This window comes from Lissotriton vulgaris, chromosome 7 (genome assembly GCF_964263255.1).
Source record: "Lissotriton vulgaris chromosome 7, aLisVul1.2, whole genome shotgun sequence".
NCBI classification, from domain to species: Eukaryota; Metazoa; Chordata; class Amphibia; order Caudata; family Salamandridae; genus Lissotriton; species Lissotriton vulgaris.
In genome coordinates, this window is record NC_141695.1 from 164,999,849 (window position 1) to 165,022,385 (window position 22,537).

Below are 22,537 nucleotides of genomic sequence, written 5' to 3' on the forward strand. Positions count from 1 at the left end.
TACTACAGAAACAGGTCCAGACTACTCGAGGAGTTTCCATCTACAGGAGCAACAGTAGGCTACAGGAGCAATATTAGTCTTTCAGGAGTAAGTAGAAGCTTCAGTCTACCAGAGAAGCATTTCCCTTGCAGAACCAGCTTCATTCTACAGGTTGCTTCTTCCTTATAGGAACAGCATCAACTATTCCAGAGTCCCGCGAGCCTTACTAGGACATTGAAAGTCAACAGGAGTACTAGCTCAGTCCTACATCATTACACTTACAGGATCAATGTTAGAGTTACGGAAGCAGTGCCAGCCTTACAAGAGCAGCGCCTGCCCACAGGAGCAGTGTGAATCTACATGAAGTGTTAGTCTACAGGAGCAACATTTGCCTTACAGGAGCAGTACCATTCTACAGGAGGAGCATCACCTTACAGCGCCAGTCAACAGGTTCTTTGCTGGTCTTACAGAAATAATTTCAGCCTACATGAGCAGTGCCAGTCTACAGAGGCAGTGTCAGTGTTCAAGAGCAGTGCAAGTCTACAGAGAAAGTGTCTTTCCACAAGAGCAGCATAGGCCTACAGGAGCACATCCCCATGGTGGTTCTCAAGGGAAAGGATGAAGAGCCGAAGGAGAGGGAGCCACCCCCCACTGGGCCTCCAACAGCAGCTGAGGAAGAAGCCAAAGGTACAGACAAAAAGTGTTCCCTTAATATTAAAAAATATCATCTTTCAGAATCTGAAGGCCAGGTGTCAGTGAATTCCAAGGATAGGTGCATGAAGAGTCAGACTCCAACTGCACACTTGTCAGAGGCACAGATTTTATTACCTGCAAAGTTCCCTATATTGGATTGCCCAAATGAGGTGAGTAGTCATGGGATAAGGACCAGACATATGTTAGTGAAAATACTACACCAACTCATATGGGGCATTAGTAGTGAAACTCAACCAGGGGTATTGTGTTCACCTTTTGAGAGTTCTCACCTTGAGTACTATGTGCACTCTTATGGGCCGATTACAATGTCATTCGGGAAGTCTCCAAATAGGATTTGGTATTGCAGAATCCGATTCGGAACCCTTGTTTCCAAACAAATCGTACACATTTACCAACGATATTCAAGGAACACAGGCCACATCTCACTGGCCCTTTAATCCTTACATTGGCTACCCATTGAAAGAAGATGCTTTTATAAGACCGCTTGCACCACGCACAAAGCTCTTCACGAACAATCCCCGTTGTACCTAACTAACAAACTCAATAAAGGGGGCTGCTACAGACCGATGAAAAAGCACCACAGCGCTCCTCCTCATTCCACAGCTTTAAAAAACAGAACACCACTCAATTTCGCTCCTTCTCCAGAAATGCTCTGTACGTCTGGAATGCCCTCCAGATAAAACTGAGCTGTAACCACTCCTACCTCAGCTTTAAAAAAGACCTAAAACATCACCTTCTCAACAAATTTTGGAGTCCATAATCACTCCTCTGACCTTGCTTTAAGTTTTCCCTGCATTTGGTTATCTTTCTGCTTCTCCTGGCTCTCACTTCGCTCCCCCTTTTTACATCTTTTCCTGTCTACTCTGACCGTACCCTCTCCTGAGCACCACTCCCCTTTTCCTACCATTACCACCTACCTCTTATTCTTCTCTGCTGGTACTCCCGTCTCTGCCTTAAGTTGTTCACCCATTTATATTTTTATATGTGTTTTACCCGCTAACCACCCAGAATTTTTTGCCCCCCTAACTTAATGTTTGATGTACCTGCTTGTTTGGTTTACCCTGAAAAATTGCTCCCCTTGATTGCTTCTTCTCATGTGAAGTACTTTTTGCCCCCTTTGTTAACTTATGGAGACTTGTACTTGCTTGTTCTTTTTCTACCTTGAACAAATGCTTTTCTTGACTCCTTTTTCTCTTGTAAAGCGGTCTGATACCCCTGGGTCTAGACCATATAACGCAAAACATATCACTCTTGTAATACTGAAATTCAGAAAACAGAAAACTCTCAAATAATCTGAGGCCAACATCGAAAATGTGAACTGCCATCCTTCCCTTAACCCAAAAAATAACCTCTAACAATGCGTGCACGAACAGGCTGAAAGACTTTGTACCTTGTAGTACATCAGAATTCAGGGGAGTATTCACCTTAGTTTACCACACACACACAAAGCCAGAAGATCTAAAGGACTCATTCACAAGGCATGTCAGAGTTTGTAAAACACTTCCTGTACTTACCAGTGCTTTTGGAAATGAGCCACCATGTCATTGGGACAGTAGGCAGTCATCCGAGGGTCACTGACCCAGTCTAGCCTTTGAGACTGGCAAGGGTGTGCTAAAGGGCAAAGTGTATTCCTACAAAGGACTTTGTGCATGATTGAGAGTTTGGCTGGCCGGTTACTCCGTCACAAACACGAGAGATATCCGTCCGCCATATTACAAGTTCAATATATCCTGTAGAACTTGTGATACTGCGGACGTGACCTGATTGAGAGTTTGGCGGGCGGGTTATTCTGTCATAAACACGAGGGATATGTTTCCGCTGTATTACAAGTCCAATATATCCTATAGCTCTTGTAATACTGCAGACATGATCTGATTTAGAGTTTGGCGGGCAGGTTACTCCGTCACAAACATGAGGGATATCCGTTTGCAGTATTACAAGTCCAATATATCCTAGAGCACTTGTAATACTGCGGGCGTAACCTGATTGAGAGTTTGACGGGCAGGTTACTCTGTCATAAACACGAGGCATATGTGTTCGCCGTATTACAAGACCAATATATCCTATAGCTCTTGTAATACTGCGGACATGACCTGCTTTAGAGTTTGGTGGGTAGGTTACTCCGTCACAAACATGAAGGATATCCGTCCGTCGTATTACAAGTCCAATATATCATATAGCACTTGTAATACTGCGGACGTGACCTGATTGAGAGTTTGGTAGGCTGGTTACTCTGTCATAAACACAATGGATATGTTTCCGCCGTATTGCAAGTCCAATGTATTCTTTAGCTCTTGTAATACTGCGGACGTGACCTGATTTACAGTTTGGCGGGCAGGTTACTCCGTCACAAACATGAGCCATATCCGTCTGCAGTATTACAAGTCCAATATATCCTGTAGCACTTGTGATACTGCGGACGTAACCTGATTGAGAGTTTGGCGGGCAGGTTACTCTGTTATAAATACGAGGGATATGTTTCCGCCGTATTACAAGTCCAATATATCCTATAGCTCTTGTAATACTGCGGACGTGACCTGATTTAGAGTTTGCCGGGCAGGTTACTCCGTCACAAACATGAGGGATATCCATTTGCAGTATTACAAGTCCAATATATCCTAGAGCACTTGTAATACTGCGGGCGGAACCTGATTGAGAGTTTGACGGGCAGGTTACTCTGTCATAAACACGAGGCATATGTGTTCGCCGTATTACAAGACCAATATATCCTATAGCTCTTGTAATACTGCGGACATGACCTGCTTTAGAGTTTGGTGGGCAGGTTACTCCGTCACAAACGTGAAGGATATCCGTCCGTCGTATTACAAGTCCAATATATCATATAGCACTTGTAATACTGCGGACATGACCATATTGAGATTTTGCCGGGCGGGTTACTCCGTCACAAACATGAAGGATATCAGTCTGCAGTATTACAAGACAAGTATATCCTATGGCACTTGTAATACTGCGGACCAGATAGACATCACATTTGTGACATGTTAACCCGTTCGCCAGACTCAAAATCAGGTGCTTTGTTTTCACCTGAGCTTCACAAGTTTTAAATATTTAGAACAAAATAAATAGCAGGTGAACATTTCCAATAAATAAGCTTTGCAGGACAAAATCAAATTTTTAGTGCGAAAATGTTAGAACAATTTTGAAAATTCTCTGCAAAAACGTATTTTTGTAAAGCATGCATACAGGCTGAAAGAGTGTGTACCTTGTAGTACATCAGAATTCCGGGGAGTATTCACCTGAGTTTACCGCACACACACAAAGCCAGAAGGTCTAAAGGACTCATTCACAAGGCATGTTAGAGTTTGTAAAACACTTCCTGTACTTACCAGTGCTTTTGGAAATGAGCCACCATGTCAATGAAACATTAGGCAGTCATCTGAGGGCCACTGACCCAGTCTAGCATTTGAGACATGGCAAGGGTGTGCTAAAGGGCAAAGTGTTTTCCTCCGTAGGACTTTGTGCCTGATTGAGAGTTTGGCCCGCGGGTTACTCCGTCACAAACACGAGCGATATCCGTCCGCCGAATTACAAGTTCAATATATCCTGTAGCACTTGTGATACTGCGGACGTGACCTGATTAAGAGTTTGGTAGGCTGGTTACTCTGTCATAAACACAATGGATATGTTTCCGCCGTATTGCAAGTCCAATATATCCTTTAGCTCTTGTAATACTGCTTACTTGACCTGATTTACAGTTTGGCGGGCAGGTTACTCCGTCACAAACATGAGCCATATCCGTCTGCAGTATTACAAGTCCAATATATCCTGTAGCACTTGTGATACTGCGGACGTAACCTGATTGAGAGTTTGGCGGGCAGGTTACTCTGTTATAAATACGAGGGATATGTTCCCGCCGTATTACAAGTCCAATATATCCTATAGCTCTTGTAATACTGCGGACGTGACCTGATTTATAGTTTGGCGGGCAGGTTACTCCGTCACAAACATGAGGCATATCCGTCTGCAGTATTACAAGTCCAATATATCCTGTAGCACTTGTGATACTGCGGACGTAACCTGATTGAGAGTTTGGCGGGCGGGTTACTCTGTCATAAACATGAGGGATATGTGTCTGTCGTATTACAAGTCCAATATATCATATAGCTCTTGTAATACTGCGGACAGGACCTGATTTAGAGTTTGGTGGGTGGGTTATTCCGTCACAAACATGAAGGGTTATCCATCCACAGTATTACAAGTCCGATATATACTATAGCACTTGTAATACTGCAGACGTCACCTGATTTAGAGTTTGGCGGGCGGGTTACTCCGTCACAAACATGAAGGATATCAGTCTGCAGTATTACAAGACAAGGATATCCTATGGCACTTGTAATACTGCGGACCGGATAGACGTCACGTTTGTGACATGTAAACCCGTCCGCCAGACTCCAAGTCATGCGCTTTGTTTTCACCTGAGCTTCACAAGTTTCCAATATTTAGAACAAAATAAATAGCAGGTGAACATTTCCAATAAATAAGCTTTGCAGGACAAAATCTAATTTTTAGTGTGAAAATGTTAGAACAATTTTCAAATTCTCTGCAAAAACTTATTTTTGTAAAGCAAACTTCTCGTGTAACAAAGTTGAGACACACAATGCAATGTTTCTGAACTTACCTTACTTTACAAGCGAAGTTTGCAACTTTGCCCATCGCTCACCCACAGTATGCTTTATCCTCTCTCCCAGTCCAGATACCTGGTCCAGAGGTTTGGTTTGTGGAGCAAGGGCAATGGCACCGATGCCAAGGTGTGTGAGGCTATCCCCTCAGAGTGTCCTCTTTTCTTCATTGAGATTGGGGCCCCTGGATTCTTCTTCACTTAGATTGGTACCCCTGAAGTCTTGTTACTCCACTATTGGCCTCACCATTAGAGTCACAATACCCATGTCAGTTGGTACCTGAGCTCCTGAGATCTCAGCCAAAAGGCGCCCCTCAGCCAGAAAGATGCGAGGACAGGCCACCTAAGCTATTCCTGCAGGCTGGTGAAACCTGGGCTGGTACCCACATGGTTGATGCCACAAAGAGAAGAGGAACGCCCCATCCTCCATAAATACCTTGTATGTTTCTGCTCACTGGTTTACTTCTGTCTCTGCGTGTCACATATGAACATCATATAATGAATATGTCAAGACCTCTCAGTTATGTGAAGCACTTGTCCGTAACTAGTTCCCGGACAGTAAACACCCAGTCCGCAGATGATTAACTGTTTCTATGCGAGGCTCTAGCAACAGAGCTGTCCTTTCAGAGGTCTCCAGCAGGCGGCTAAGGTGGTAAGTTCACACATTATCACCCAGCAGTGAAGTTCAGGGCCTTATAAACCAGGGGTGTTCAAAGTTGACCCAGGAGGGTAGGATCCATGTCAGATTTTCTTGATGTATGTGTTTATGCTTACAGTGAATTGACACAAAGGGGCATTAACGCCGCCTCAGCAGCACTTTTCCGATGGTTTTGCAGCAATATTACATCGCCATATGTACAAGCTGTCGCTAACCCATGTTAGCGGCGGTTTTACGGTCAAAACGTCCATAGAAAAGTTTGCCACTTCTGTTAGGGATAATGACATGCAGCAGAGTCGTTCCCAGGCAACAACGGCCGCTAACCCCACTTTGCGATATGTACAAGGGAATGCTTGAAGGTAGGAGGACCCAAAAAACTGCCTCTAGCTGCAGTTAGAGGCAGTTTTTTAAGAACTAGTAATAGCTGGTCTTAACCCCTTGAATGCTCATGACGAGCTGAGCTCGTCATGAGCCACGGCGCTCCGGTGGTCATGAGGAGCTGAGCTCGTCATGAGCCGTGGAACGCTCGCATGCGGGGATAATTCCCCTGCTGTGCTGAGCGTTCCACGGGAACGGGTGTGGCCGTGACGAGCTGCGCTCTTCATGAGCACAGGAGCGCCGTGCCTCATGACAAGCTTAGCTCGTCATGAGCATATGAGCGCTGTGTGCGCCCCCCTCCCCCCAGTACAGCGGGGGAATATCCCCCGCAGCGAAAGGGTTAAACATGGAGATAACACTAAGAGCCTCATTTCAGCAGGCTTTGGTGCTGGACAGTGCTACAAGAAATGTTACTGCGCTGCCCTGCGACAAAACTACAGGGCAGGAATGCGCACCATAAAATGAAAAGTGTGCAGTGCTGGGACAAGAAAGGGTTGCAACACTTTTCACCACGCCTTTCTTGCGACACCACAGATGCGCTGTATTCACTGGACAGCGCACCATTACGAAAGGAATGACAGATACATATGCATGGAGCCAGCCTATCCCTGTGGCACTGCGTCACCCATACGCGTGCCATTAGGCAGGCGTAAGGTTCTGATCAGTGCCGTCCTACAATTGTCGCACTGAAATCTGAGGGATTTCATTGTGCCACTCCTACGAGGCCTTGTCGTGTGGGAATGCACACCCGGCATAAATCATACCTAATCCAGGTATTTTGTGGCACAGGGCTTCACAAGGTCATGCATATGCCTACATGCGTCACTTTGCAAATACAGCGCACCTTGGGGGGTTGCCTGGTTGTCCATCGCTGGCGGTTGCACTTTGCGGTGTCATTGTCTGTAAGCATTGGCGGAGTGGTGGTGCTGAGGGAGTTGACAAGACATTCTTCGGTGTCCTTGATCCAGCTGTGAGGGGGGTGATGATGGCGGTGATGTGGGGTGGGCTGGTGAAGACGTGATGTATACAATGATGGTCGGTCCTGGATAGTCCGGTGGTGTGGCTGTAGTTGAGGTTCCCGCAGGTGGAGGAGACGTGCTCGACCGTGTGTCTTGCTGTGTGGCTTGCTGCTGTGACTAGCTGCTTGGGTCTGATGTTGGGGAACTTCCCCAGGAGGGATGGTGTTCTGGTCACTGGGGTTGTCAAGGTAGAACTTGAGTTCACCAAGTAGAATGTCGTCAGTGGATGGGAGAGCCTGGGGTGCAAGGAGGTCTACAACGGTATCAGAGAATGGGGGTCCATGGCCCGGGGGGCCTGCAGATGAGGGTGCCACAGAGGATGGGGTTGGGATTGGTACAGATCTGGAAGTTGAGGTGTTCCATGGTCACCGTTGGATCATTAGTGTGTGTGGTCAGTTGGAGTGTGCCTCTGTAGGTGATGGCAATACCTCCTCCTCGATGGTCAGGGTGGTCCTTGCAGGGGATTTAGTAGCCGTCAGTGATGGCAATGGCGATGTCTGGTTCGGAGCAGAGGTTGATCCTGGCAGGTAATGTGGCGTCCAGGGTTGATGACGAGGAGGGTGTTAGCGTCGTAGTGCTGGAGTGTCCAAGAGGTAGGATGCTTGGTGCTGAGCCTGTTCCAGGGGGCAGACGGAGGTAGTCGGACCTGCCCATGGCTTGCCTTTGGCATGGGAGACGTCCATCACAACACAGGCATTACATCGTAATGCCTTTAAAACGCAACTGCAACAACACTGGTGCCTTTACAGAGCATTCCATTACTATGCATTGTGAGGTCAGTAATGGGATATTTTTTATTTTTAGGGTGGGGTGTGGGTTTCAGGTGTCAGAGGTGAAATTTGGGGTGTATTTTGGGGTAAAATGTGAAAATTGGGGTGTGTTTTGGGGTCAAATATGAAAATTGGGGCGTGCATTTGGGTCAGATATGATTTTTAGGGTGTGTTTTGGGGGCTCAAAGATGAATTTGAGGGTTCAGGGTTTGTTTTGGTGTGCAAGGGTTAGTTTTAGGGTTGCACTCACTGAAGTAGGAATAGTAATATTTACACCTTCGCTATCGAACACCTTCCCTACTGTTGCAATATGCCTAGTATTAGTATGCATTGTTATGGAATGCAATACAATGGTATGCGAGGTAACTTCATATATTCCTTTGGCACACCAGTGATACACCCACTGCGCATGGCCGCAAAGCAGCCGCCATTGAGAAGTGCTGCTGGGGGGACTGGACAGCTGGGAGGTGGGAAACGTCGTAAAGGACCCTAGATGGGGAGTGGACACAGGGGCGTGTGTGTGAGCTGGTGTAGTAAATATTTAAATGAGAGAAATCTTACCACAAGGCTGGGTCCCGTGTCTTCATTGCTCCTGCTCTCCTGAGTTTGCTTCCAGGAACAGGAAGTAGGCAGCCAGGCTCCCTCCCCTAAGCCAATCACAAAGCTGCAATGCGGCATTGGGATTAGTCATTGCTGCCAGGAAAAGGCGTTCAGCCAGGGGCTATAGGGGTAGGCATGTTCTTCATGCAGGCTGTAATGCAGCCTGCATTGCAAACAGGACAGTGCTCATGACTGCTTTGGGTAGCCTGAGTGGGCCAACCAAATAGTCATTGCGCATTTGAGTGGGCATGCCACTCCGCCCCTGCCCTGCTCCGTGAGTGGAGCAGCCCTACCTACCCTCCCACCCACAAAGGAAACATAGCAGGATTCCATCAGGAAGATATCATCATGTGATGATTTGTGCTCTTCTTGCACTGCTTGAAAGCAGTAGGGTGATGCTCTTCCTTCATAGCGGATGAGCCACCACTGGGGGTGTGTCATATACAGGTGCTAGGCCTGTGCGACTCGACCCCCGGGCCTCCTCCGCTACGCGTCCCACCTTCTCCTTACCTGGACATTGACACTGTGGTGCAATCTTTCCAAATCTGTGAATCAGCCAGCAGGAGCCTCAACTGGGTGGGATTTCACAAGCCTGGGTACAGCAGTCGCCGACAAGTCCACTGGTGAACCTTCTGATGCTGTTGATGCAGCAGGGCCACCTTAGGCGTGAAATAGCTGCGCTCCCGCCACACAAGTTCGACCCTCCTCAGCGTCCAGCCAGAGCAACACCATCCGGCCTGTCATGCAGAGAGGCGCCGCCCACTGTTGGTAATCCCCTCCCTACACCCCGGTAGTATTCATTGCAGATCTCCCTGAACAGGAGCGCTTCTACCATTCACAGCTCCAAGGAGTACAAGGCAGTCTTCTCACACAAATCAGCAACGTGTCTCCATGCGACCTGCCAGACTTCACTACCAGGTACAGACGATCGCCGCGCCTCAATGTCTACTGCCATGATTCATCGGCTCCACAGCTCCTCCGCATCCCACTCCAGGCTCCAGTCGCAGGTCCAGCGAGGCATCCAGGCTCACGACACAGGTCCAGCGAGGCATCCGCGCTCCAGGTGCAGCCCTGTGAGGCATCCAGGCTCCAGACGCAGGTCCGGGGAGGCATCCAGGCTCAAGGTGCAGGTCCAGCGAGGCATCCAGGCTCTCATCCTGGTCATCCTGGATGTTGGGTGGCTTTAGGGGGTGTTGAAGTGTGCTACACTTGGCCATGGCTTGCTCCATTCTGCATTTCATTGTTGTTTTTACCTATTTTCCATTGCAGGTCGACTGATAGGCAAATGTTTCCAATAGAGGCAAAAAACACTCACATTAGGTGGACTAACATGCGTTTTTTGCCGCTAATGAGTCTTTTGTTGGTTTTCGCCCGCTAACGCCTGAATTCCTATCGTAATCACGCTAATGTTAGCATCAGTTTTGCTGCAGATCGCTTAAGCTATCACCATGTAGCGACGGCTTGTAAATATGTCGCTAACATGGTAATAGGTTTCAGCGGTACACGGCGGTAAGAAACCTGCTGCTAACTAACGTTAGCAATTGTTTTTTCCAGTCCTTGTACATATGGCCCAAAGTCATTATTGAGAACCATCTACTGAGTAAGCAGATATACTGAACACCTGGCCTGGGTCCATACTTGTGGAACAATGTACACACTCCTGGTATTAAACACCATCTCGAGACCCTATGACATTGTCCACTTCATTCATTTTTAAGGTAGTTTAGATGTTTTGACGGAGGGCTCATGTCTTAGGTATAAGAAATGTGTAGTATTTGTAGGCTGCACATTACTAACACACTGCTGGTTATTCTCAGTGCAAAGTGTGCTGCTCCACGTAAGCACCAGCGCAAGCCTTACTGAATCTGGCTCTAGTTTCAGATCACAAACTGAGGTATATGAATCTGCCTGCAGGTAAGGTGCCTCCAGAACTCAGCCCTCTGCTCACCCCCCTCACTTCATGATACACGCATACAGAACACTGGTGTCTGTATATCACATAGTGCCCCTGGGGTATAAGGAGCGCCTGTGTCTGCTTTCTGTACAACTGAGGTACTTTGGTACTCTGCAAAGGCCTCAGACACTTGTGGAGCCCCTTCTGTAATACTTACCGCTCTGAGACAGATGTAGCACCGGCATGATCACATGGGGATGTTCCCTCATTTGCATGGGGCACACCTCTATGAAATGATCCAGCACGCTGCCTCAGCACCTATTTCATATGATAGGTGCAAGCACGCAGTCAAAACTGATCCTGCTTCGCAAAGAGGTGGTGCATATCAATGTGCCTCCCAGTCCCTACAGGTAGCACTTAAAATGGGGGAAAGTTGGCCTCATAGACCCCCTCAGACATCCCCCTGCAGGCAGGTGCAGTCACTCATTACACTCGCCTACAGGGTATCCCTGCTTCCCTTTAATAATAAGGCTCCATTGCAATCTGCACTTCGAAATGTGGACAGGCTGCTACAGACAACGGGCAGCCTTTCATTAACGTGCAGCACCCAGGGTAAGTGCAAGTTCACATCTGCCCCTGGGAGCAGTTTATCTGTAGCAGTTCGCACTGTGAACTCAGTGAAAAAGCGTCCTATACCTAATATGGCCCCCATGAGTCTCAGACAGTCTAAAGGCCAGGACATCTCAGACAGAGACACATGACACAGAACACCAGGACACAGAGTAAATCTTAGGGTGTAGAATACCTCCTTTTGTTCAGAGCAAGGTCCTGTACATTTCTAACCCTTCCATCTGTCTCAACAGGAACACTTTCAGCCAGAAAGCACTCACTTCTCATCGTGCCATTTAACTTCACAAGCGTCTCCCTGAAAATAACACCAGACCCGCAGCAACGTCAGAGAATGCATCTCTTGTTTCTGCAGCCAAGTAAAACCCCCTTCAGGTTGTTCTTGAAGGCATTGTAAGAGGTTTTGTGGGAGCACTTGAAGGGTGGCATTCCACATTTTTCATATAGAACCCCAAAAAGATGGTTTGAGAATGTTTGTATCCTGCATTTCAATATTGCAAGAGTGCTGTTTTCTCTGCTCTTAAATGTCTGTACATAATAATAGTAATTTGTATGTATTTATTATTCATGAGGGTGTGTAATGATGCTGTACCTTGTATATGATGTTTTATTTTTACTGTGCGTGAGCCAATTCTTCATCATCATCATATCACTTTATTCGGTTTTTGCATATTGAGCCAATTCAATGACTCCAGTGCTGAAGAAGCAGGTTAAATGCATTTAATTGGCCAAGTTTTAATGGTGGGTAGTCAGCTGCATTTTACACATGTTGGAGATAGTGTATCGATACCTGTGGTGACCCTGCTTACGTCCTGTCAGCTTTGTAAGGGGAGGAGAGAGCTTCACAGACAAGTGCCTTCACAAGCACTACCCACAGCACACTCCGGTGCATCTGAAAGGTCAGAGGGTGTATTAAAAGGTGTGAAATGATCTGTCAGTAGTTTTGTACGCCTGGAAGGTCTGCCTACAGCTTGGTAGGTCGGCCGACTTGTCTGTTAGTGCTTTTAAATGAGAAAAACTATCAATGCATGGGTTTGTGAATGTATGATAGTGATTGGTATGTCTGGAAAATGCTATAAGTAGGTTTGAGGCTGTCTGTCAGTGCTTCGGTAGGTTGCAGAAGATCTATCCATGCTTAGTAACTTTATTAACTGTATAATTAATTAAAATCATTACAGTAAAAACAATCAATGTATAAAAGCTAAAAACAGTGATTTCAAACTTCTGTACTGAGTAAAATTTAACACTCCTCACCGAGTCCCACGTAGTCAGCCTTTCCCCAGTTTTTATGGACATGAACTTGAAGCCCCCGTTTGTGTCCTGAAGTTGATCTACATTTAGGGAGCTCTTGAACTGCCCTCTATGGCGCACTAAGTGTCTCACAAGGGGAAATGCTCTCTTGGGGGCGAACAAGAGGGGCACTGTCATTGGTGCATTGTCAAGAGATTCCATGAGCTTTCACCCACAGAGTTTGCCATGTACATCCCCTGGGTTATGCTACTTTCGTTGGTGACTTTTAAGGCTAACCTGATTCGATGGATACATTTCGCCAGTCTCGCTAGAGCCATTGTTTTAGTTGTTGACAAACACAAGGCTGATGCTTCGCTGCACGACTTTATACCTTTGTTGATACAAATCGGACGCAGAAGTCGCCGACGTTTGTTGTTGAGGTTGAGACAGCAGCATAAGAGATGCAACCAGGATTCCCTCTTGTAGGGGCACAGTCTACAAATTATGGATTCCCCTCATCGAGCCCATGCAGGATTGAAATCCGCAATCTCAAGCGTGGTCAGCCTCATGAATAAGATTTTACTTTGGGCCTGTATGGTGAGGGCCTCACTTAGGTAGGGTTGTGCTTTTCCTGCCGTGTAGGAATTGTTCAACGGATCTAGATGAGAGCTTCCCCGGAGAGTTTTAACCTTTTCGATGCTGATGACGGAACCGCTTCGTCATCAGCTGCGGTAGCGCTGTGCTGATGATGGAGCTGTTCCGTCATGGCCCACTCGCCGCGCCTGAGCGGCGCGGATTCCGTGCCTGCGCTGGGCGTTCCATTGAGCGGGCGGGGCCATGACTGAACCGCTCCGTCATAAGCACAGTTCAACCGAGGCTGGTGACGGAGCGGTTCCGTCACTAGCATGGGTGCGCCGAGCGGCCGCCCCGCCCCCTTAGCGCTGCGGCGGAATAGTGAAGGTGTTAAGGTCGAGGTCAAAGGAGATTTTGTGCACTTCCAAGCATTCAGGGGGATGTCCAGCCGCGGAATGCTTTCTTCCTCGATCTCCAATGCTTTTATTGCGTTTCCCAGCCTTGTGTGCCATTCCTATACTGGCCCCTCAAAGATAGATCTCAGATGATTTTTGAGGGCCCTTAATATCCTTAGATATAGTTTTATGATCTCCCCCTGGCAGATCAGGTCTTGCCTTGCCAGGCCTAGCTCCAGTCTTAGCATTGTTTTTCTTGCTGTCCTCGGTATGTGTAGCACCGACTTGTATGCCTTGAATTGAAAATAAAAAATATTTTTTAAAAAAAAGAATTGAGGAGAGCATACAATTTCCCGGGGAAGGCAAGGTGACCGTAGCTAATTGCTGGAAGAAGCTTAGCTCTTAGAACTGTCAGAATTGGGCTGGCGGATGGACTGATCAAATGCTGGCTTAGTTGTTTTAATAGATGTGTAACCTTGCTGGCCTTGGAGCTCTGCTGTTTTAGATATACGTTTGCCTTGGCCAGTTCCGTCAACCAGACCCCTAGGTAGTTGTATGAAGCCACCAAATTAATTTGCACGCTTCCCAGTTGCCACATTGCATTCTTTTTCAGATGGTAGGACCCAAAAAATTATGACCTTGGTTTTTCCTTGATAAACTATCCAGTTGTCAATGATGTTAAAACTGCTTAGTGCGTTTAGGGCTCTTTGAAGGCCCACCTTCATATGGTCCATTATAACTGTGTCGTCAGCATACTGTAAGACTGGTAGCCTCACACTTGCTAATCTTGGGGCTACTAAGCTGGCTCCTTTTAGGGCCTCCCCCAAATCCGCCATGTATAAGTTGAAGAGGATGGGAGCCAGCACGCATCCTTGCTTCAACCCATTCTCCGTGGCTATTTTGGGGGAAACTGTGTGGGCACTTGTTTTGACCCGCACTCAGGTGTCCTCATATAATGATCTTGTTGCCTTCAGGAGGTTTGATGGAATGCCCCAATTTTCTAACTTCTGCCATAATCGTTTTCTGACTGCTTTGTCAAAGGCTGTACTATAATCCACAAAGCAGCAGAAGAGCGGTGGATGGTTCTTTAGGATTTCCTGGGCTGAAAGGTGCACTAGCGCCAGAACATTGTCCATGGTTGATGCCTGTGACCTAAAACCAGTCTGGTGCAAGGGTATTCTGTTTCTCTCTTCGACCCACTTCTCCAGATTTTTCAACAGTAGGCCGGCATATGCCTTGGCTTCCAGATCAAGCAGGGCAATAAGCCTGTAATTCGTCGGCTTTAGGCGGTCTCCTTTTTTTTTAAATAGTGACCAATATGGAAACCCTCCAAGCCTCAGGAGTTATGGAAGTCGAAAATGTGTAATTGAAGAGCGGGGTTAGGAGTGATGCCCAGAACCCGTGTGCCAATTTAAAGACCGGTGCTGGAATCCTGTAGGCCCAGGGGCTCCATCATTCTTCATGCTCTTGATAGTTTTGATGACCTGTTGGATGTTTGTCCAGGCTTGTGAAGTTCCATGAGCATCGGCCGGAGATCTGTTTCCCATGGAGGCCTTGCCTGGGCTCGGAGTCATGACTCCTGGCTTTGTGCTAACTAGCTCGACTTGCTCAGCTGGATCCGCCCTACCACTTGTTAGGACTCCATTAGTAGCGGTTGTTACATATAGCTGCTTCACATGGTAAATGGACAAAATATCGATTCCAAAATATAGACAAACCAAAATATCGAGTCCAAAATATAGAATGGACAAAATATCGGAAGGACAGAATATAGACATCAAAAATATCGTTTTGAAGGTAAGTAATGTAATATCGATTTTAAAAATATAGACAGTCAAAATATCGAAGTACATAATATAGTTTATTAGAAATATCGAATTTTTAATAATATCAAATTTTTTAAAGTGTTTTTTATGTTAGTATATGTATGAAAAGTGTATATATTTTTGTAATTTATTTTAAGTAATTATTTTATGTTATTTAATTATTGTGTGATTTAATTCTTTAGCGGGTTGTGGGTTTATAGGGGAATAGGGTGGGAAGTAATTTAATTATAATTAATTAAATATGATAATTAATTAATTGGTATTTATTTTGAATAAATTGATGATTAATTTTTAATTGGTAATTAATTAATTCTTAAATGATTATTTTTTATTAATTGATTAATTGATAATTATGTGAATAATATTAACTTATTTTCTCTAGCGGGTTGTAGGTTTATAGGGGAATAGGGTGGGAAGGAATTTAATTATAATTAATTAAATATGTTAATTAATTTATTGGTATTTATTTTGAACACATTGTTAATTACTTTTTAATTGATAATTAATTAATTCTTAATTGATAATTAATTTTAATTAATTGATAATTGATAATTATGTGACTTATAATAATTTATTTTCACTAGAGTGGTAATAGTAAAATGTATCCCTATGCTATCCAACGCTTTCTCTACTGTTGCACTCTCTGGAGTAGGAATAGTAATTTTTACCCCTACGCTATCCAACACTTTCCCTACTGTTGCACTCTCTGGAGTGGGAATAGTAATTTTTACCCCTACGCTATCCAACGCTTTCCCTACTGTTGCACTCTCTGGAGTGGGAATAGTAAATGTAACCCCTACGCTATCCAACGCTTTCCCTACTGTTGCACTGTCTAGAGTGGGAATAGTAAATTCTACCCCTACGCTATCCAACGCTTTCTCTACTGTTGTCCTCTCTGGAGTGGGAATAGTAATTGTTACCCCTACGCTATCCAACGATTTCCCTACTGTTGCACTCTCTAGAATGGGAATAGTAATTTTTACCTCTACGCTATCCAACGTTTTCCCTACTGTTGCACTCTCTGGAGTGGGAATAGTAATTTTTACCCCTACGCTATCCAACGTTTTCCCTACTGTTGCACTCTCTGGAGTGGGAAAAGTAATTTTGACTCCTGCGCTATCCAACGCTTTCCCTACTGTTGCACTCTCTGGAGTGGGAATAGTAATGTTTACCCCTATGCTATCCAACGCTTTCCCTACTGTTGTACTCTTTGGAGTGGGAATAGTACTTTTTACCCCTACGCTATCCAAAGCTTTCCCTACTGTTGCACTTCCAGGAGTGGGAATAGTAATTTTTACCCCTACGCAATCCAACGCTTTCCCTACTGTTGCACTCTCTGGAGAAGGAATAGTAATTTTTACCCCTATGCTATCCAACGCTTTCCCTACTGTTGCACTCTTTGGAGTGGGAATAGTAATTTTTACCCCTACGCTATCCAACGCTTTCCCTACTGTTGCACTTCCAGGAGTGGGAATAGTAATTTTTACACCTCCGCTATCCTACGGTAATAATATTGTGTATTTTTTATTAATATTATGTTAATATATATATATATATGTTTTAACAGATATGATTGTATTTTTTTTATAAGTTACATTAGTTATTTAATAATATTAAGGTAATTTAAGTATTTTTAGGTATATTTTAGCTATTTATTTTTAATATTTTTTTAATTTTACATTAATTTTAAGAAATTCGATATTTTTGTAATGTGTGTGTATATATATATATATATATATATATATATATATATATATATATATATATATATATATATATATAAACGATATTTTGGGGTAGATATTTTGGTACTTACCTGTTTGTAGATAGGAATTTGATATTTTGTCTGTCGATATTTTGGAATCTATATTTTGGGTAGTCTATATTTTGTCCCTCGATATTTAGTCAGTGATCCGCTTCACATATAGCATCCAATCTTTTTCTGCAACTCCATTTTCTCTTGAGGGTCCTTGATTGCTCAGCTGGTTTATATGTCTCTAGAGTCGTGCTGGATTCTTTTGTTTAAGCAAGGAAACGACTTAAAGCCATTCACTTTCCATGTTGTCTTTTTTGTATTCCTATAGTTTCTTCCTTAAAGATGCCCTCAGCGATGCAATTGATGGTCCCTCTATATGGCTGCCCCTTCTTTTCTTTTCTGCGAGGGCCTTACGCAGAAGCAATTTGCATTCTTGTATATCGTTGTTTTGAAAGGTGCTTCCTGGTCTCAATTGCCCTTTCGGTCTCGGGTTTTGGGACTTGGGGTGCCTGAGCTTGGTTTGTAGGTCCTCAATAATGTTCTCCCATCCTTTTATCGGTGAGAGCTCTGCGAGCAGGCTCCCTTCCTGTACCTGGCCCAGCCATGTTTGAAGTATTTTCCCGGTCTTGTTTGACCACTTGATCCTCCTCAGGACACTGTGTTTTTCCTCCCCACTTGTCTCCCCAATGGGATGGTAGATGGTAGCTGGCGGTATGTCCAGCCGAAATGCTGCTCTTAATGGCCTATGATCGCATTCACACAGTCCTCCCATCCTTCTTTCCAGTCAATTCCCTTTAACAACGGTGTATGTCTAATCAATTTCGCCAGTGGTTCTAAGACCAGGGAAAATAGTAAGGGGGAGAGGGGACAGCCCTGTCGGGTCCCTCTTGCTAGGTGGATTGTGTGCGAGATGTGACCATTCGCTGTGATGTGTGCTACTGGATTAGCGTATAGGAGACGCACCCAGGCTAAATACTTAGGGCCAAAACCCATACGCGTCAGGACTGCAAAGAGGTGTCCCCACTCCACCAGGTACATTCCTATTTTATAAAAACTGATAACCCGCCAGCTGGACGGCCAGAAAGATTCCTTTTTTATGGCTGGGACCTGGTGTTCGTAGTACCCCGCCAAAGGGGTGCTGGACAAGGTCCATGTTTCTTGGAAACAGATTACATCCCACTTTCCAGGAACTGCTTCAGATTTTCATTTTCACAGATTTTACTGATCCTGCTATGTTCCAGGAAATTATAGTTATTTGCTGATTGTGGGTTAATCCTGGCCCAGCATCTCCTCTGAAATGCTGACTTTTTTCGCAGTTAAGAACACTGTGGCCTCCTTCTTGCAAGTCCCTTTTCATCAGAGATAGATGAGGTGGTGCGTATAACTCGATGATTGTTTTGGCATGAGATTCTGATGCCCATTAGGTCCCTTTGGCCCGTCTGGCTTCTCTCCGAGGGTCCCGAGCTGTTTATCCCATGCAGGACCGACCAAGTGGCCTTTTCCTCAGTGTCTGGGGCCAGGACATGTGGATATTTTGGATGCGGCAACATCTGGACTTTGATGCCCTACCTAGTGAGTAGGGTGGAGTTGTCCACAACGGCTTGTTATATTTCTTTGTTCTTCAGGCCCACCAGTGATGAGTCACCATGTGTGTCCCCAATTGTGCTCAGAAATTTCACCCATTCTAGGTCCTCTGTTTGTATCTTGTCTCGGGTATCCAAATGTTTGAAGAGACGTAAAATTTTACTCCTATTCAGGATGTCATGCTGTCCCGTACTAAGGAATCCCGGTGTGAGGACCACCTCATATACAACTGCTGGTGCACCCACAATTTAGGCCCTTTCTCCCCTTTTTATAGCTGACACTACTGGGGTTGATCCTGTGCTGGTACTTCCTTGATGGATTGAAGCAGGTCCTGCTTGGGCCACTTGCTTTGGCCGTCATTTCTCCTGGTGGCAGGCTGAAGCCCCAGGCTTAATTGTGATGGATTTGGGGTAACCGACTGTAGCATTGATATTGCCGAGGTTGTCTGGATGAGCAATTCTGCAGGAGATGGACTTATTCCGGCTGTTGGGTCGTTGTCTGTAGGGCGATTTGGCCTAACTCGGGACTTTTGGCCCTTCGCACTGAAGGTGCTTGGTGATGTGGTAGGCTTATGCTGAATTTCCAAAGCCGGGGAGACCAGGGGACCCTTTTGCCCCAGTTTTTGTCAGTAAAAATTGGGTACAACTTTTGTGTCCCCTTGTAAGGGCAGTTGATTGATCTTCAATAACTGCAATTGTCTCACTTTTAGTTTAGTTTTTTTCTGTTACTTCTTCAGCTTCTTTTTTGCTCTCCTTGATAAGGAGGGTTTGTGCATGTCCGTTGTGCGTGAGGTGTGTTCCTGCAAGACTGTTTCAATGGCGTCGCAGGCCCTGAAGTTTAAGCTTTGTATGTCTTTGGGTGTTTCTGGACTGCTGACAGGTTTATTGGTCGCTGGTGCTCTGCAATTGCTTATAGAAGATCTATTTGCACTTCCATCTTGGTCGATTGCCACAGAAAGGCTTTATTGGTGGCGGTGTTTGTCTCAATCGGGGATGATTTCTCTGAGACCACATTGGCGCTGCTGTTGCAGATGAGATAGTCAACTTTTGAGTTGTGGTCCATGGGGACGCTAGGGGCCACGACAGGTTTGGGGTTAGATCAAGGGTTCTTTCGATCTTTTGTCCAAGGTTGTGAGGGAACGAGGCTGTAAGATCCCAGCCACAGGGGACACTGGGGCCAGGGGAGCTGAGTGGGAATGGGAGTTCATCGGTTTTGGCTCTTTGAATTTGTATTGGGGCTCACTAGTCTCCGTGGTCTGAGGGTATAGCCAGAGGGCATTGGGCTGGTGGATTTGCACCATCGTCATTACTGTGGAGCTGCCTTTGGGCAGAGCTGTGTGGAGAGGCTTTCTGGTTATGTGTCCTGTCCATTGTCTGTAAAAAGAGGGGGTTCCACTCCTGGATAGACCTTCTGGTTGCTTTGGGTAGGGATGCTGGTGCCGTAGTTACTACTGAAGGGGTCGTTTTTCTTAATTATTAAGTTTCTGATCGAGCCCCTTTGGTCTACTTTTTGCGGCTTTTCATTTGAGCTAGCTGTCAAGGATTTGCTCCTTGTAGACCTTGTTGTTGTCCCGTTGTTAGGCAGGTGGCTCATGAGGTTTTCTTCCGGGGTCGTGAGACATCGGCCCTTCCTTTTGGGCACCTTGTGCCGGGTATACTGCCGGGGTTATATTTCCGTCTAATGGGCAACTGCTCCGGGTCCAAGACCAAATCCCCTACTGCCCTTTTGTCACTTTTCGTCTCTTATCTCTCTCTCCACTCTTACTTTGTGGGGGATGCAAGGACTGCCAATGCTCCTTTTAGATGGCGCTTAAGCTAGTGGCGAAAGGGGTATCATTAGAGCCTTTGCTATTGCTTTTCGTGCTGCCTTGATGATGCTACGTACCCCCTGTCCCCCCATCTGACCCGGGAAGGTCAAGGCCGAGGTGAAGGTGGTAGAGGGCAGGTGAATCAATAAAGCTCTCAGTGTGGGGGGGTTTGGGGCTCTCAGGTGGGTCGCGGGCTCCCCCTAACCTAGTCAGGCCGCCTCCATGGACCCGCGGAGGGCTCACTTACTGCAGATGCCGCCTAAACGCAGCAGCGCTTGCCGCTACTGTGAGTCCCCTTCTACGCTGGTCTGTCAAGGAGTTGCTAAGGCTGGGGTTTGGAGTTCGCTTCCCCTCAGCCCCCACTCCGTCCCTTCCGCTGTTTTGGTTGTCGATGTGATTGTGGGTATGGATGCCGCGGGGCCTCTACGGGGAAGGCTGCGTGGGGCTCAGCTCACCGTTGCTATGCGGGGCCCTCCCACCGTGATGAGTCTACTGGGGCAGCTGCAGAGTGTAAGCTGAAGGTGACAGCTGCGGCTGCCGAGGGCCAACGTTTTAATCCGTGTAGTTTGGTGTGATTTTTGGCTGGTGGTAAAGCGGTGGTGCTGCGGTTCGGCGCTGCAGCCTTCCTCTGCATCTCCAGGCGTTTTTTCCTTGCCGTCAGCTGCGAGGCACGGTTGTTGTCGGCGTGAAAGTCAGGATCTGGATTCAGCTTATTTACATGGAAAAAGAAGCCCATAAATCGGGATGCCCTGTGAAACCATAAGCTTAGTAAGACTGATAAGGACTAGCAATGCTACGGTAGTACTGACTGAAACTCTTCATGTTTCAGTATGTTTTACAAAATCAGCCAGTGCATTCTTGGACCAGAGAACCTTCTCAGAATGACTGCCAATACTTTAGGTACAACCCTGAGGACTGCCAGTTCTTGAGTAGGGCTGCACAGAATAAGAAGTGTTTTGGTAGATCTGAGAAACTCTATAACTGCTGAAAGATATGAGGAGGTATAGCAATGATTTTGTAAGCCTGAGGAGGTGTCATGTAGATCTGTAAATAGTTCCCAATACTGTGGTAAGTCTGTGAATGCCTTTGCAGTTTTATCAGTCATATTGGTTCTTGGGAAGCATGAAAACATATATCAGTGCTTATGGAGGTCTGAGCAGGGCAATCAGTGCTTTGGTGGGTCAGAGGAGGTGTAAAGATGATTGGGGAGACCCGATATCTCTTATTAATGCTTTGTTTGGATGTAACTTGCCATTATTGTGTTGGTGGGTCTGAGAAGGTGCATCAGTGGACCATGATGCTTTGGTGGGTTTAGGAAGGTTTTCAAAGCTTTGGGAAGTCTGAGAAGGTCTACTATTGATCCTGTTGTTCAGGAAAGGCTGCCTGTGCTTTAGTATGTCAAGTGAGATCTATCAGTGCTATGCACTATGTGGGTGCTTTGATAGGTTTCAGTACTGTGATTGCATTGTAAGGTCTCAACAGTACTGGGAGTGCATTTGCAGGTCTCAACGGTGCTGTGAATGCATTGGCAGGTCTCAACAAAAAGTGGAGAAGTGTGGCTCACTGGTTAGAGTGGAGAAGTGTGGCTCACTGGTTAGAGCAGGCAGACCCTGAAGCAGAGGTCAGACCCGGGACCAGGGTTCAATTCCCGACGCGGCAGGGTCTTGAGCTCAAATGTCCATGGACTCGATAATTCTCGCTTCGGTGCCTGACCTAATCATGGGTTCACACTCTGCAACTCTGGGCATTAAGCTTGCTTAATCTCCACAACGGCCCCCCGCGGCGGGATGCCTGGCTTTCACCTTGGGGATGCCCTGTAGGGGCTATCTCACAGGGAAAAGCCTGGACGGGTTCCCAAGGCAAGCACGGAGATACCCATTCGGGGGTCGATTCAGGCGCTATATAAGAAACATAATAATAATAATAATAATAATAATCAACAATACTGTGAGTGCATTGATAGGTCTAAACGGTACGGTGAGTGCATTGGCAGGTCTCAACGGTGCTGTGTGTGCATTGGCAGGTCTCAATGGTGCTGTGAGTGCATTGGCGGGTCTCAAAGGTGCTGTGAGTGCATTAGCAAGTCCC

At 46.1% G+C, this 22,537-nt stretch overlaps 1 protein-coding gene across 1 annotated transcript in view; it reads left to right on the forward strand.

The window, feature by feature from the left end:
• Nucleotides 1-575: 575 nt before the first annotated feature.
• Nucleotides 576-22,537, forward strand: part of LOC147701072 (hyaluronan synthase 1-like) — a 130,482-nt gene continuing 108,520 nt past the window's right edge. The window contains exon 1 of the mRNA XM_086929301.1: nucleotides 576-666. Coding sequence (XP_086785427.1) covers nucleotides 576-666 — 91 coding nt within the window. The remainder of the gene's footprint in view (nucleotides 667-22,537) is intronic.